Below are 15,587 nucleotides of genomic sequence, written 5' to 3' on the forward strand. Positions count from 1 at the left end.
AACACGCATTCTGGACTTTAAGAGAGCTGACTTCCAAAAAATGAAGGAATTACTGAGCGGCATTCCATGGACGCCGATATTAAAAAACAAGGGAGTTAAGCATGGATGGGAGTTTTTCAAAAGTGAAATACTCAAGGCGCAAATGCAAACAGTGCCAACAAAGAAGAAAAATAAGACAAGTGCAAAGAAGCCAGAATGGATGTCCAAAGAACTTCTAACTGAGCTAAAGCTCAAAAGTGACATGCACAAGAAGTGGAAAAGGGGAGAAATCACCAAAGAAGAATTCAAACGTATAGCCAACTCCTGTAGGGAAAAGGTTCGCAAGGCTAAAGCGCAAAATGAGCTCAGGCTTGCCAGGGACATAAAAAACAACAAAAAAGGTTTTTTTGCTTATGTTGGTAGAAAAAGGAAGAAAAAGGAGGCGATAGGGCCACTGCAAGGAGTAGATGGGGTGATGGTGACAGGGGATAGGGAAAAGGCAGAACTGCTTAATGCCTTCTTTGCCTCGGTCTTCTCACAAAAAGAAAGCCATCTTCAACCTCAGCAACATGGAATGGACGAAGGATTGGGGGAAATCCAACCCCAAATAGGGAAACAAGTTGTCCAGGAACACCTGGCCACTCTAAACGAATTCAAGTCCCCAGGGCCAGATCAGCTACACCCAAGAGTACTGAAGGAACTAGCGGAAGTTATTTCAGAACCACTGGCAATTATCTTCGAGAGTTCTTGGAGAACAGGAGAAGTCCCAGCAGATTGGAGGAGGGCGAATGTGGTCCCTATCTTCAAGAAGGGAAAAAAGAACGACCCAAACAATTACCGTCCGGTCAGCCTCACATCAATACCAGGCAAGATTCTGGAAAAGATCATTAAGGAAGTGGTCTGCAAACACTTAGAAACAAATGCGGTCATTGCTAATAGTCAACACGGATTTACCAAAAACAAGTCATGCCAGACTAATCTGATCTCTTTTTTCGATAGAGTTACGAGTTGGGTCGATACAGGGAATGCCGTGGATGTAGCATATCTAGATTTCAGTAAGGCCTTCGACAAAGTCCCCCATGACCTTCTGGCAAACAAACTAGTAAAATGTGGGCTAGACAAAACTACGGTTAGGTGGATCTGTAATTGGCTAAGCGAACGAACCCAAAGGGTGCTCACCAATGCGTCGTCTTCATCATGGAAAGAAGTGACAAGTGGAGTGCCGCAGGGCTCCGTCCTGGGCCCGGTTCTGTTCAACATCTTTATTAACGACTTAGACGAAGGGTTAGAAGGCGCGATCATCAAGTTTGCAGATGACACCAAACTCGGAGGGATAGCTAACACTCCAGAAGACAGGAGCAGAATTCAAAACGATCTTGACAGACTAGAGAGATGGGCCGAAACTAACAAAATGAAGTTCAACAGGGACAAATGCAAAATACTTCACTTCGGCAGAAAAAATGGAAATCAAAGATACAGAATGGGGGACGCCTGGCTTGACAGCAGTGTGTGCGAAAAAGATCTTGGAGTCCTCGTGGACAACAAGTTAAACATGAGCCTACAATGTGATGCGGCAGCTAAAAAAGCCAATGGGATTTTGGCCTGCATCAATAGGGGAATAACGTCTAGATCCAGGGAAGTCATGCTCCCCCTCTATTCTGCCTTGGTCAGACCACACCTGGAATACTGTGTCCAGTTTTGGGCACCGCAGATGAAGGGAGATGCTGACAAGCTGGAAAGCGTCCAGAGGAGGGCAACTAAAATGATTAAGGGTCTGGAGAACAAGCCCTATGAGGAGAGGCTTAAAGAGCTGGGCATGTTTAGCCTGCAGAAGAGAAGGCTGAGAGGAGACATGATAGCCATGTACAAATATGTGAGGGGAAGTCATAGGGAGGAGGGAGCAAGCTTATTTTCTGCTGCCCTGCAGACTAGGACACGGAACAATGGCTTCAAACTACAGGAAAGGAGATTCCACCTGAACATCAGGAAGAACTTCCTCACTGTGAGGGCTGTTCGGCAGTGGAACTCTCTCCCCCGGAATGTGGTGGAGGCACCTTCTTTGGAAGCTTTTAAGCAGAGGCTGGATGGCCATCTGTCGGGGGTGCTTTGAATGCGATTTCCTGCTTCTTAGCGGGGGGTTGGACTAGATGGCCCTTGAGGTCTCTTCCAACTCTACTATTCTATGATTCTATGATTCTAGGTTTTGTTTTAAACCTGAAAAATTGGGGGGGGGGGGGTTAACACCCAGCCTTAATCCAGCACCCAACCACTACACCAGATTCAGGCAGTAATCTGGGATACAGATATGGAGATGATCTGCTTTCTGCTCCAATGAATCCCATAAACCTATGTGATTATATATGATTCATTTATTTGGAAATGTTGGGACCTGGTGGTATGCTATGTAAGCATAAGAACAGAGTTAAGTAGTGGAACACTAGATTTGCATTTGGAAGAACCCAAGTTTAACTATCAGCTTTTCTAGTTAAAATGGTCAAGTAGTTTATGGGTTAGCCAGAGTTTCTCAAACGGTGCTCCTCCAGATGTTTTGGACTTTAGCTCCCACAAGTCCAAACATCTGGTAAGATGTCTGGGATTTCTGGGAGCTGAAAGCCAAAACACCTGGAGGAGGAGCAGAGTTTGAGAAACACCGAGTTAGACCATTCACCAATCTGGCTCAACTTCTGCTCTGACTGGAGAAACTTCAGACCACAGGAAAATTAATTTTAGAACTACAGTTTCCAGATTCGCCTATCCAGCATGGCTATGCTGGCTTAGGATAGTAGACATGACTTCAAATAGACCCTCTAAGTGCTACTTGGAAGCCCTTCAAGGGTTCAGGTTGAGTAGGCATGGGCAAACTTCGGCCCTCATGTGTTTTGGACTTCAACTCCTATAATATATATTTGCCAAGATTTCATAACATTGAGCCATGGCAGTTAAAGTGGAGTCAAACTGTATTAATTCTAGTTTGCGCCCAGAAACCTTCACCCCATGAGACAGGCTGCATATCAAATGACATAGCTTATAGGTCCATTCAAAATATTTTTACTTAGGAAAGGCTGATCTGACCTAGTTATTTCATTTCACATGTGCATAATATTAATTCAGGATTCAAAGTTTATTAGAACATATGGAACTTTACTTCCCTTTGTGGTATTGGAACCAGTCCCTATTTTTTCCTTGTTATTTCTGTTTATGGTATAACATTTCTGGTTAATTGAGATATACTTGTACATTAGGAAATTAATTTATCCTCTTTTTTGACAATTCAAAAGTGGCCACCCCAAGCTCACCAGAGAATTTCATAAGAAGCAAAATGAGGATTCCAAATTTGTGATGTGACAGTTTCTGTGTGAAGAAGCAGAGCTTATTTTTGGAATAGAAACCTTTTGGAAACAACTATAGCTTAGCAAAAACGCAAATGCTTCCCCATACATTAAGGTTCAATTTCCAGACAAAAAGGTCACATCAGATACTTATTTTATCTTCTCTAAAATATTTACACAAAAGCCAACTGGCACTTTCTTGTGGCTGTTTACAAATTTAAAGCACAACTGGTTGATATGATTGCATGTATGTAAAGAACAAAATCGAAAATAATAATCAGTAGTAGTGGTGGAAAGAACCTAGAAATCCCCTTTTGGGGATTGTAATTACCTGAATCCCACACCAAACATAATCAGCCTGGCAAAGGGATTCTGGAAGTTACAGACCCAAATAAACAATGTTCCAAACTGGGCTGAGGTTAGATGAACCTCTATGTGACAGACTCCTGTGTTGGATTTAAAAATACTCTCCACCAAAAAAAGTTGGCAGCTGGTAACACCCTCCCTCCCACAGCACTTCATGTTCCACCTGGTTGATCTGCCCACACAAGATTCCCCTTGACTCAGGATGGATTTTTAAAGATCCGTATCACCTCCTCCAAGCCTTAGTCATCTTATGACAGGGTTGACAGCAAGGATGAGCCAGTTATGGCCCTTTGGATCTTGTTAGACACCAGCTCCCATTAGCCCCAGCACGGTCTGAGTTACAGGGACTGAATGTGCTGGTATCTGGATGATCACAGTTTGATCATCTCTGGATTATGGCCCCTTCTACACTGCCATATAAAATCTAGATTATCTGCTTTGAACTAAATTATATGGCAGTGTAGACTCATATAATGTGGATTATCTGTTTTGATATTCAGGATTATATGGTAGTGTAGAAGGGGCCAGAGGAAACCACGCAATTTTGTTGTTACTTTTCACTGGAGGCAACATCTCTTCAGGAATTTTAGATCCTCCAGCACAACTTTATAGTCAACGTTCCCAAAAATTTGCTAAGTTAACCACATACCAATGTTACGTTGCCACACATGTCCTGGTTTTCAACTATGAAACTTTGGAGACTATTCAGCTATCTGTTGCTTCTCGTTTTTTAAAAATCCTTTCTGAAAGAGGACTTATAAAATTAGGGAAGTTGGAAAGGACTTCTTGGGCCAACACACACTCAACACAGGATCTCCAGCTAAAGCAGGAGTGTCAAATTCATTTTCATCAAGGCCACATCAGCCTTATGGTTGCTTTCAAAGGGCCGCTGAATCCATGGATGGAGAATCCATGGCTACAGAGGGCCAACTATGTTTTTTTTGACATAGTGGCCAGTGCTCTTTCATTTTTATGCAGATGTTATTGAATGACAGCTTCTATAACTTTTGATGATCCACCATGCAGACTGGGGATAATGGGAACTGCAACCCAACAACACTTGTGGCTTATGAGGAAAGGTTAAAGAACATTTTAAAGTCAGACCTCATATCCACAAGCCTTATATCTGAATTAACTAAATAGAACAAACTGCAGCTTTCCAGATGTTACTGTATCCCAACTCCCATCAACTGTAGTCATGATGTCCAATGATGAAGAATACAAGAGTTGTAGTCTACCACCTGGAAAGACCAATAAAATTATATGGTGGGCTGAATTCAGCCTGTGGGCCTTGTGTTTGATCCATGTGAGTTAGAGTATCACCATTTTCTGGATACTCCAGAAAAGAAAGCCCATCATCTCTGTAGACAATTGGTTCCATTGCTGTGCCATCAATCTTCGTTTCCAAACCCTATTACCTCCCCCCCCCCCCACCCACTGAGCAGAATGTCTTTTTTTCTTTTAATACAATCTTCAGGCCCATCTACACAGCACCTAAAACACGGCATTTACTGGGTTAAAAGAGGGGGTGGCTACATGACTCTACCTGTAAATTCACGCTGATTTGCTGCGACCGTCAAAAACACGTAAAAAGGTCCCCTTTTATTCTGATTCCGGCCACAAAATGTGCATATTCGCTTCACTGTATATCCCTGCACTCGTGAAAAACACATGATTTTCTTCCCTCCCTCTGTGGAGACAGCTCCTGCACACATTGGTTTTTTAAAAAGCCCAAAACAGCTGATCAGCTGATTGGGATGTGAAACAGACACACAGCTGATTTAAAGGAAGCATGAGTGGAGAGCAATTAGGACTCTATGTAATTCTTTATTTTAAACTTATAATATTAAACAGAGCTTGAATAAACAATTAGGGGAAGGGAGAAATCTGGCAGAAGTTTTTTTTATCACTCCATTACGTGCTGAACCTCATATGTGCACATGCAAATCTGCTTATATTTATATTAAGATATTCGCATGTACACATATATGTTCCAGCGCATAATGGAGTGATTAAAAAAACACCTTCCACTGGATGTCCCCCGTCCACCCTCCATCTTGTTCCAATACAGAAGAAACCTGTGGGAACAGTGGGGGACCCAATCCCAGGACTACTAGGTCTCTGTGGGGACCTGCAGTCAGGTTCCAGGATTTTTTAACTCTCATTTAAAACCCACATTTACATGTTGTCTGGATCTGAGGAATAGCATAGCAATGAACCCAACTGCTCCCCTAGCAAGTCAACTCCCCTCCTTAGGAAGGGGAGATCCAGATCAGTTGCCAGAAAAGAAAAGATGGTTCCCAGTAGCTTCCCAGTCTGTCTGCCTGGTAAGCCCTTGCAGGAATAAACTGATGAGATCCAAAGATACCAGCTTCCACGGCCAAGAATAGCCTTTCTGCATGCATAACATATCATTCACAAATGTATCTATTTCCAGCTGATGTGCTGTCTTTGGCTGACACATCCATGGTTTTGTCATCGTTATGACACTATGAAAACACATCCATAGTGAAAGCAATGGTTGCAGCATAAGAAAACCCAGTAGGGGAAAGGACACAACAGAATGTAATACCATAATTTCTGATTGTCCCAGCTGATGCAATGTGAAAACACATCAGCTTGTGTTAGGGAAACAACCTGGATGGTTCAGAAGGAAGTATGTACCGTGTAAACCGTAACCAAAAGAAAATGCAAAGATCCAAGCATAAAAAGCTCCAGTCGTTCACCCTACCGCCTGTTAGGAATTGAGAGAGTTGAAGTCTAAAGCACCTGGAGGGCCAAAGTTTGCCCATGCCTGTTATAGACCCATTAGCTTTCCATGGATATTTCAGAAGCCATTTCAGGTCATGTGGCAGCCCCATCTAGATTCCAGCTGTGACTTAAGCAAGCATTGCAATTACGTTTCCTCAATACTCTCCAAAATTCATGTATTATTGGAAACCACAACCCAGCCACAATCTCAAAAGGAAGTCTTCAGGCACAAGTCCTTTATCTACCGACATGGGAATACGCCTTGATGAACTTACTGAAATTTATGTTTCAGTTGACCTATATAGGATAGTATATTCTTCAACTTTCCCAATTTGGCAGAGATAGTCCTCTGTCCAGTGATTAATCCTTTACAGTCCCACTTTTCAGCTGCTTTCAAAATGTCCCGGTTTCTCTCTCCTTCACTTTCCTCCTTTTCCCCCTCAGCCTTACTTGCTACAAACTGAGTTCAAAGTGCAAAAGGAGTTTGAACACAGGAAACAGTGGAAAAGGAAGGACTTCAATGCTCTGTCAAACTGTTGTAGTTTTTCTAGCTTGTCTGTTCTTTCCCATTCACAACTTTTGCCATCGTGACCAGACTATGTTGTTCTTTAACCATATACTTTATATGTTCTGTGAAATGTTGGAAAGCCTGGGATTGTACAGTCAGGCTCATAGCCCTCGGGTGAACTCATATCTCTCAGGTGAGCTTACCTGGAATGGTTTTTGTATAGCAGTACCCAGATTATGGAATGGTCTGCCCAAAGAAATCAGACTGGCCCCATCCCTGTTGAACTTCTGACAGTCAATCAAGACAAAATACAGTAGTTTCTGTCTATTTCTAAAGAAAGCATTGTTTCTATTCTGATTTTTTATTGTGGTTTCACTCCACATTGATTTGGGGGTGCTGGTGGATAGAAAAACAATTCAAACATCAAATCAGTACTATTGAGTTGACAGAATCTATCTTTGAAATCAACCAAATATTTGTATATGTGGAGGTGAAAATATTGTCTATGAAATTATACAAACTATTAGTATGTGTGGAGATCACAGAATCTCCACTTTCTGAATTTCCCAGCAGCATTAACTTGTTGATTTAGCACATATCAAATGGCAAATTAGCATCTCAGAGAATGAAGAAGTGAATAAACTGCTGGCTCTTCTTCACACTCTGCAGAGTACAAGCTGCTCAGAGAAGGTGTCACGCAAACTGTTCTCCCCTGCCTTCCCACTGTTTCCCCAATAAATCTAGGAGACTTTCCATTTTGACAGAGGAGATTAAAAAGAGATTGGACATGTCAGGGAGGAATAAATCTATCAGAGACTATAAATGATTTCTGCAAAATGGAACTTGTTCAGAGGCAACACATCTTCAAATATTGCATGCTTCATGGATTTTTTTTTCCCGTCAGGAGCGACTTGAGAAACTGCAAGTCGTTTCTGGCGTGAGAGAATTGGCCGTCTGCATGGATGTTGCCCAGAGGACACCCGGATGTTTGATGTTTCATGGATGAAGAACAGGGAAGACCCAGATTGCTTTATGAAGACTTAAAGATACTAATCCACAGTATAGGTTCATACCGCTGCTCCATCTCAGAGCAATGTGGTCTGCATTAATAAGCAGGGGTTCCAAATGAGGTTTTTTCCTTCCATTAAAACCTTTTAACAGGAGATGGCATGAGGCTGTACCCAACTCGCTCTGCAAGCATCACAGTTTCACCACTAATCTATGATCACACTTCTAAAGATTGCTTAGGATTTCCCCAATGGAGAGGGTGGCATAGTAAAAAAAATCTGCCTGGAAATTAGGTTGCTGTACATTGGAAGTCCATTTTCCAAGATACAAAACAGCCTGTGCTCAGAAGCCGTCATCTTATAACCTGGAGAGTAACAGAGGGGACCAGGACCTTTACATAGTCAGTACTCTCCACACTGTTTCTTAGCCTTTGTCTGGGCAATTGTTTGTTCTATGAAGGGAGATGAAGGCAATTGTTTGTTGGATAAACCCAAGAAGGGCTTCTTGGTTGTTTCATTCCTTAGGATTTTGGAAATTAATGAGCAGGCAAGGCAACTGCCAGGCAATGACAAAAGTAATTTCTGTCTTGCTCTGCTTGAAATTGGAAGAAAAACTAAGTCCAAATTTGGTAACGATGGAGAAGAATGTGATCTTCACAGATAAAGAAAAACTTTCAAGGATGGGGAAGGCGATAACATATAAACAGAAAAAATATTCCTATTGAATCTTCTTTGGTGTCAATCCAACAAAAATCAGTCCCTGAAAATAGATAATCACTGAGTTGAAAGGGCATACACAGATCAATCCAGACTGATAGCCACCAATGCAGGGAATTAATCTCTGATGAATGGCTTCCAACATTGCCTAAAAGTCTATTACCTCCAAACAGTGTCTGCTAGTTTCAGAGACAAATCTGTTTCTTTGCTGAACAGCTTGTACCATCAGGAAGTCCCTGCTAGTGTTTAGTTAAAATTGCTTTCCCCATCATATGAACGTAATAGTTGGCCCCATAGACCGCATCAACTGTCCCCAATCTGGTGCTTTTCTGGTGTTGAAACTGCAACTCACATCAGCTCCAGCTAATATGGCCAATACCATGCAGTCATGCTGGCCACATGACCTTGGAGGTGTCTACGGACAACGCCGGCTCTTCGGCTTAGAAATAGAGATGAGCACCAACCCCCAGAGTTGGACCCGACAAGACTTAATGTCAGGGGAAAACCTTTACCTAGGGGGGTTAAAGTCCAAAACATCTCAAGTGTTAGATTGAAAAAGGATGCTTTGAAACTTTTCCAATATCTGATACATATAAACGTGAGCGCTTAACCAACTACTAAAAGCTAGCATGGTGTAGTGGTCTGAGTGCTGGATTACAACTCTGGGGACCAGGGTTTGAATCCCTCCTTGGCCATAGAAACTCATTAGATGTCCTTGGACATGTCACACTCTTTCACCCTCAGGCTGGATGTACACTGCCATATAATTACATGGGTAGTGAGGATCCACATATAGCAATGTAGATCCAGCCTCATGGGAAGGCAAAAACAAGCCTGAACAAATCTGGCAAAGAAAATCCCATGATATGTTCATCTTTGCATCACCATAAATTGGAAATAGCAAATTACCGGTAACCAACCAGCAATACTTGTAGGAATCCTGCACAATAGAGTTAATACAGAGTACAATCCAAAAGATAGATTAGCACACAATGGAACAAGACCATGCAAACAAATTGAAGTGAAAGCAAATCTCAACAGATTTAGAACTATAAAATGAAAAATGGAGTGTTTGGTGGGGAACTTTCCATTTCCTTTGCCTCGATGGGCTGAATGTGTATCATCATCCCCAGCTTGCGTGGACGTACTGGCAGGAGTGATGACAGTTCTAGTCCAACGCCCCTGAAGGATATCAGGTAAAGAAAGGCTGCTTGCTGCAACATTTCCCCATTTTCTCATAGTTCCCAAATGATGCTGCCTTTTTCCTAGCTATGCCTGGCAGGCTGTTATGTGTCCTTCCCTCTCCTTCCACCTCCGCCCTTCCAGCTTTTAACCATCCTGCCAAGGAATCTTGGACTGCTTCGCATTAAAGAAAAGAAAGAAATGAACCAATCTACTGACAGCACTTTTGTCTTCAGTGCTGGTGGAAAAGCAATTTGAAAGGGGGAGGGATGTGTAGGATGGGGACGGCGAGCTGCAGATGTAGAGAGGGGGACACATGTGTTTGCAGTTAACTCAGGCAGACTGAAGAGGAAAAGGCAAGCAACAGCAAGCGGCAGCATCATCATCCAAGCCATGGGGAGGTGCAGAAGGACAAATCCAAGATCTGTTCAACTCCACAAGATGCTACAGTATGGAAAGCAGTCCCCCTCGCTTTCTAGTTCCCACAAAAGTTATTTTTCCAAGAAAATTCAAAATACAAAAACCATAGTTACAAACTTTTATGAGCCATTGAGGTTTCTGAGGAACAGGATCTCCTAGCAAACCTATTCTGGGGTGTATGTTGGCCATGCAGCAAAATCCAACAAAATCCACAAAAGAACGGTGCCTGCATTGGCTAAGCAAAATGCACTAAATGCATCATACAAACCTTCAAAGCGTCACAGGCTTCTTCATCAGGCAAAGATGTTAAAAATCATACTGGAGAGAAATGGTGAGGATGTTAAAGTCACAAGCTACATTCTATCTGAAATGTTGTCAGCTAAAAAAGTTTACAGGAATTTTAATGCAGGCAGAGGCCACTCCTTTTATTGGCCATATGGAGACCAGAGGCAATGGGCAATAAAAGACAGGTAATACAATATCAACCCCATTAGCTCTTGGCAGGAGAAACTTGATTCCTGATGTGACTTTTTTTTTTGTTTTTTTGTGCTCCTGAAGCAAACATTGCCAACTCGCCTCAAATGCTGGGCATTGCAGTTTAACACATCTGGAATGATCATGTTGGGGAGAGGGGTTTGCATAGTAATACTTTATGTAAGCACATGAAGTATACTGACATAAAGATAGAGGCTGAGTATCCCTTATCTGGAATTGGAAAATACTTCAAAATCTAAAATTGGCCACCTGGATGGCTGAAACAGGGGCACTTTTGCTTTCTGACAGTTCAATGGATTTGTGTCCCATCTTCATCGTATATGTATATGCAGCTATAGATAATATACCAAAATACAAAAAACTTCACAATCCAAAGCAATTCTGATCCCAAGCATTTTGGATAATGGATACCCAATCTGTATATTCAGTTCATACTTCATAACTTGTTGGTGTTTTCTACATTCAACCAGGGAATTGATTTCATGTACTTTCTGCTATGAGACTGTTCAAGAAGATGCTTAGGAATGGCACTTCCCCTTTGCTAGCCCTCCCTCACCATCCCAGTCTGCTTGAAACTCCAGATGTCTCACAACGGGGAGGAGATACAGAACTGATAGCTCTTTGCAATTTGGAGTCCTAGAAAGTGTTGTTTAGCTTAAATGAGGAAAGGAAGAAACAACTTGAGTTGTGTAATTCACTGGGCTTCCAACCAGCAAATTGGGACAACCAAAGAGGAAAAAACAGGCTTTGAGCAGCAGCAAAGTCATTTCCTTTGTGTAATCAGAAACATTTCTTTGATGTGCCGTATATGATATCATGCTCACTGGGGTCCCTTCTATACTGCCATATAATCCAGATTGTCTGCTTTGAACTGGATTATATGGTAATGTAGATTCATATAATCCAATTCAAATCAGATAATCTGGATTATCTTCTTTGATGATCTGGACTATATTGCACTGTAGACAGTGCCTAAAAGGGGCCTTTCTTGAATCCTAGTGTATGTCATGAGTGTTTTTACATTTATGATTCTTCAGCACTACTCAATTCTGTTCTACTACCAATAAAGGATGAAATATGACTGTCTTCATAAAGTAGTGAATATTGCAATTTTGTACCAAAAGCTTGCCCACCCAAGGACAACCCAAATATCCACAGGACCAGGATGCACAGTTATCCACGTCTGACAAAATATGTCCTTGCTAGGCATTTTCTACGGTAGGTTCTGCTGCATGAATGAATGAAACTGAGGATATTGATTCCCATGGATATGGGGGTTGTACGGTAGGTTGGTAGGCAGATAGAATCAAACCTCTGTGCGTTTTACATGGGGAAAGATCACAATCTGGTTCCCATGTTCTTCTGCTTGAGGAGCCATGGGATTTGGTGGAATTCAAAATATTTCATCATACCAAACTAAAGCGAAGTTGTGCTATTTTGGCAAAGTTTTCTTTTTTGTCAAAGTTACTTGGCCAGGTTGGCTGGAGGAATCTTAGGGCCCTTCCACACAACCATATAACCCAGAATAGCAAGGCAGAATAACCCACAGTATCTGCCACTGCCATATATCCCAGTTCAAAGTGGATAATGTGGGATTTTATTCAACTGTGTGGAAGGGGCCTGAGACTGTAATCCTAAAAATAATGCTCCCAGCCAGTGATGCCAGCAGAATACCTCTTATACCAGGGGTCCCCAAACTAAGGCCCGGGGGCCGAATGCGGCCCTCCAAGGTCATTTACCTGGCCCCCGCCCTCAGTTTTATAATATAATATTTTTATATAAGTTTTAATAATATAATATATTGTATATACATATAATCTTGATTATAATATTATAATGTTATACAATATAATACTAATAATAATACCATATAATAATATTAATTATATGTTATATATTACATATAATATTACAGTATAGTGGTATAGTTCAATATAGTAATACATAATGCTAATATTGTGCTATGTTAATAATATAATATATTGTATGTACATACAGCTGATCTGAGTCCCCTTCGGGGTGAGAAGGTTGGGATATAAATGTAGTAAATAAAGGTAGTAAATAAATAAATAATTTTAGACTTAGGCTCGCCCAAAGTCTGAAATGACTTGAAGGCACACAACAACAACAACAATCCTAATTAACCTGACTATCTCATTGGCCAGAAGCAGGCCCACACTTTCCATTGAAATCCTGATAGGTTTATGTTGGTTAAAATTGTTTTCATTTTTAAATATTGTATTGTTCTTTGTTATTGTTGTATTGCACTATAAATAAGACATATGCAGTGTGCATAGGAATTCGTATTTTTTTTTCAAATGATAATTTGGCCCCTCAACAATCTGAAGGATTGTGGACCGGCCCTCTGCTTCAAAAGTTTGGGGACCCCTGTCTTATACATTGGCAGAATACTGGCCAGAAAAGCTATTCATACATAAAAATAACCAAAACAGGGCAGAGGTGTGGATGCAATGGGGGTAACGAAACGGAAAAGCCCACTTGCACCTTATCCGATCCTCCCCCAGATTACAACTACATCACCCTTCAAGCTTCACACCCAACCAAGGCCATGCACAGATAATTTCTGTGCTATTGATTTCCATTGGAAGGAACAAGGAAACCGCCATCTTCATATGAATGACTTTCCAACCACATTGCTATTAGGCAAGTGTAGTATAACTCAGCCCCTGATCATAATAAAACAACACAATGCAAATCCTGTTGCAATATAACAGCACCCTCCCCAGCTTTTCCTTCAAAGAGAGGGCAATAGTACCATTGGCTATGTCAAGCTATATCAAAGATTTAAGACCTGCTCATGGTAAAGTTTTCACCTTTCAAGACCAAGCTATCTGAAAACACTTGGGATTATAACAGGGATAGGTCATACTAATGTACTCTTGCAGAGAAAATCCACCCACAATTCAACAACAGAAAGTATCTAGAAGGCCACATGTTTCTAGTCGCTAGAGAAAAGCAAGTTAGCACTATATATGCAAAGTTGCAATGTAAACCACACAAATAGAGAAGTGGGTAAACATTTTTAGAGTGTGTGTGTCTCCCCTTGTCCATACTCATGTCCATAAATAAATCTCTACTACATGCTGAGCTGCAAAGAACATATCCATGAGTGAATCCTATCCTCCTGGCTTTCCTGCCATAGATGATTACCCTCCTTGTTTGACTCTGTCCTGCACCTTGGCTCTTTCAATGCCTTATATTTTCTTCATGCCAGGCACATTTTTGTAAACCAAAAACATGTTTTCCCCTTGTTTATTCTTTTTAAATAAATGTAATTTTTTCTAAAATTGTCGTCTTTCCTGGGAGGAGTTCCAGCCCACTGACCAAATCTGGGGTACATATTTATGCATATTCTCCCGAAGGCCTACAATATCCTTTTTGATGAAATGACCAGAACTGTAGATATCATTCCAAGTATGGGTACACCATATATTTGTATAACAGCATCATACTATGGGCAGTTTTATCTTTGACTCTTTTCATCATAATCCCTTAGCAAGGAATTTACTGTTGCTGGTATTTTTTACAGCTGTTGAGTACATTCGACCCTCTTTATCCACAGTTTCAACAAGAGAAAAAGAAATAGATTAACCCAGGCCCCTTCTACACTGCCATATAAAATCCAGATTATCTGCTTTGAACTGGTTTATCTGGTAGTGTAAACTCATATAATCCAGTTCAAAGCAGATCATGTGGATGATCTGCTTTGAAAATCTGGATTATATGGCAGCGTAGAGGGCCCCCCAAATGTGCATTATATTAAAAACATACTTTGAACATTGAACTTGCTTTTACTTACCAGTATATTGATCAAGACCATCTAAAGCAGTATATCCTCCCATTCAAATCTGCAGTGGAAATTGATCCCACTGCCTCCTCAGTCAAGATATTTCCTTCTCAAGAAACCACAGGTTGAACTGCTGCCTATTGAGTGACTGTTAGCATTATTAACATTTCAGGGTTTCTCCCATGGACTACTGTAAGTACATGGATGCACGAGAGACAAATTGCTTGCATTTCTAAACACATTCTTTCTTCCAGGGTTTCAACAAAAAAATCATAAGAATCCCTTATAAAAGAACTCAAAGTTTTGTCCTGCCACATCTGTTGCTTTTTTCTGCCTCCGGGGATGTGAGTGTATGTGCATGTTTGCCTGACAATCCCTCTATTCTCATTTCCCCATGGCCTCCGTGACCATATTAAACTCCTCTTCCCCTCCCAGCACTGAGATGCAGCTTTGAGATTTAATTTCATTTTGGCTCTAGATATTTTTTCCACAAGATGAAAAAAAAAAAGGAAAAAAGCGTGGAGGATAGTGGAGGCTGTCCCAGCTGGACTTGGCGTGAGAAAGGCTGAGGAGGATGGCTTGGGGTCCGCCTCTAAGGAAACAGCCTCCCTTTGCCTCAACTGGCTTCAGCGCCTTAGGTTTCCATCCAGAAAAGACAAGAATTGGGAGGAAAATACAAAAAAAAGGGGTGGAATTGCCAGATTGCGGCTGTCTCCTTCTTTCCCACAATTGAGACTGCCTTGCCAATGTTGCTCCACTGCCTTCAACGTCTGCACAATTTTCCTCAAAGTCTTCTGAATGCATTACCAAAATGAGGGCGGGAACTACCTGGCACCTCAAGAAGCCATAACACGCCAAATGCCCCAGTTCCAATCCAACTAACTTGTTCCATTCATTCTGATGGGCTTGATATTTCTTCAGTTACCCTTTGGCACCATGACTTTCAGAATCATTGGGAAATTTTGGAAGTCAAGGTCCAAAGAAGTAACTATTCCCAATGCTAAGCTTAAACCATTACTAATTTT

General features: G+C 41.4%; 1 protein-coding gene across 6 annotated transcripts in view; it reads right to left on the reverse strand.

Annotated features, from left to right (window-relative positions):
• Positions 1-15,587, reverse strand: part of LOC100563818 (protein kinase C and casein kinase substrate in neurons protein 3) — a 49,843-nt gene that overhangs the window by 30,004 nt on the left and 4,252 nt on the right. For 2 of the 6 annotated variants that reach the window (XM_062957215.1, XM_062957216.1), the window contains exon 2: positions 10,528-10,577. The exons of 2 other annotated variants lie outside the window; for them this stretch is intronic. Coding sequence is in view for 2 of the 4 variants with exons in the window: in XM_003225236.4 (XP_003225284.2) it covers positions 5,221-5,347 (127 nt within the window). In the remaining 2 variants the exon portion in view is untranslated. Of the gene's footprint in view, positions 1-5,220; positions 5,363-10,527; positions 10,578-14,574; positions 14,798-15,587 lie in introns of those variants that run through there. 2 more of the 6 variants (XM_016996169.2, XM_003225236.4) reach the window with 2 other exon arrangements.

The sequence above is a fragment of the Anolis carolinensis genome, chromosome 6 (assembly GCF_035594765.1).
Source record: "Anolis carolinensis isolate JA03-04 chromosome 6, rAnoCar3.1.pri, whole genome shotgun sequence".
Lineage (NCBI taxonomy): Eukaryota > Metazoa > Chordata > Lepidosauria > Squamata > Dactyloidae > Anolis > Anolis carolinensis.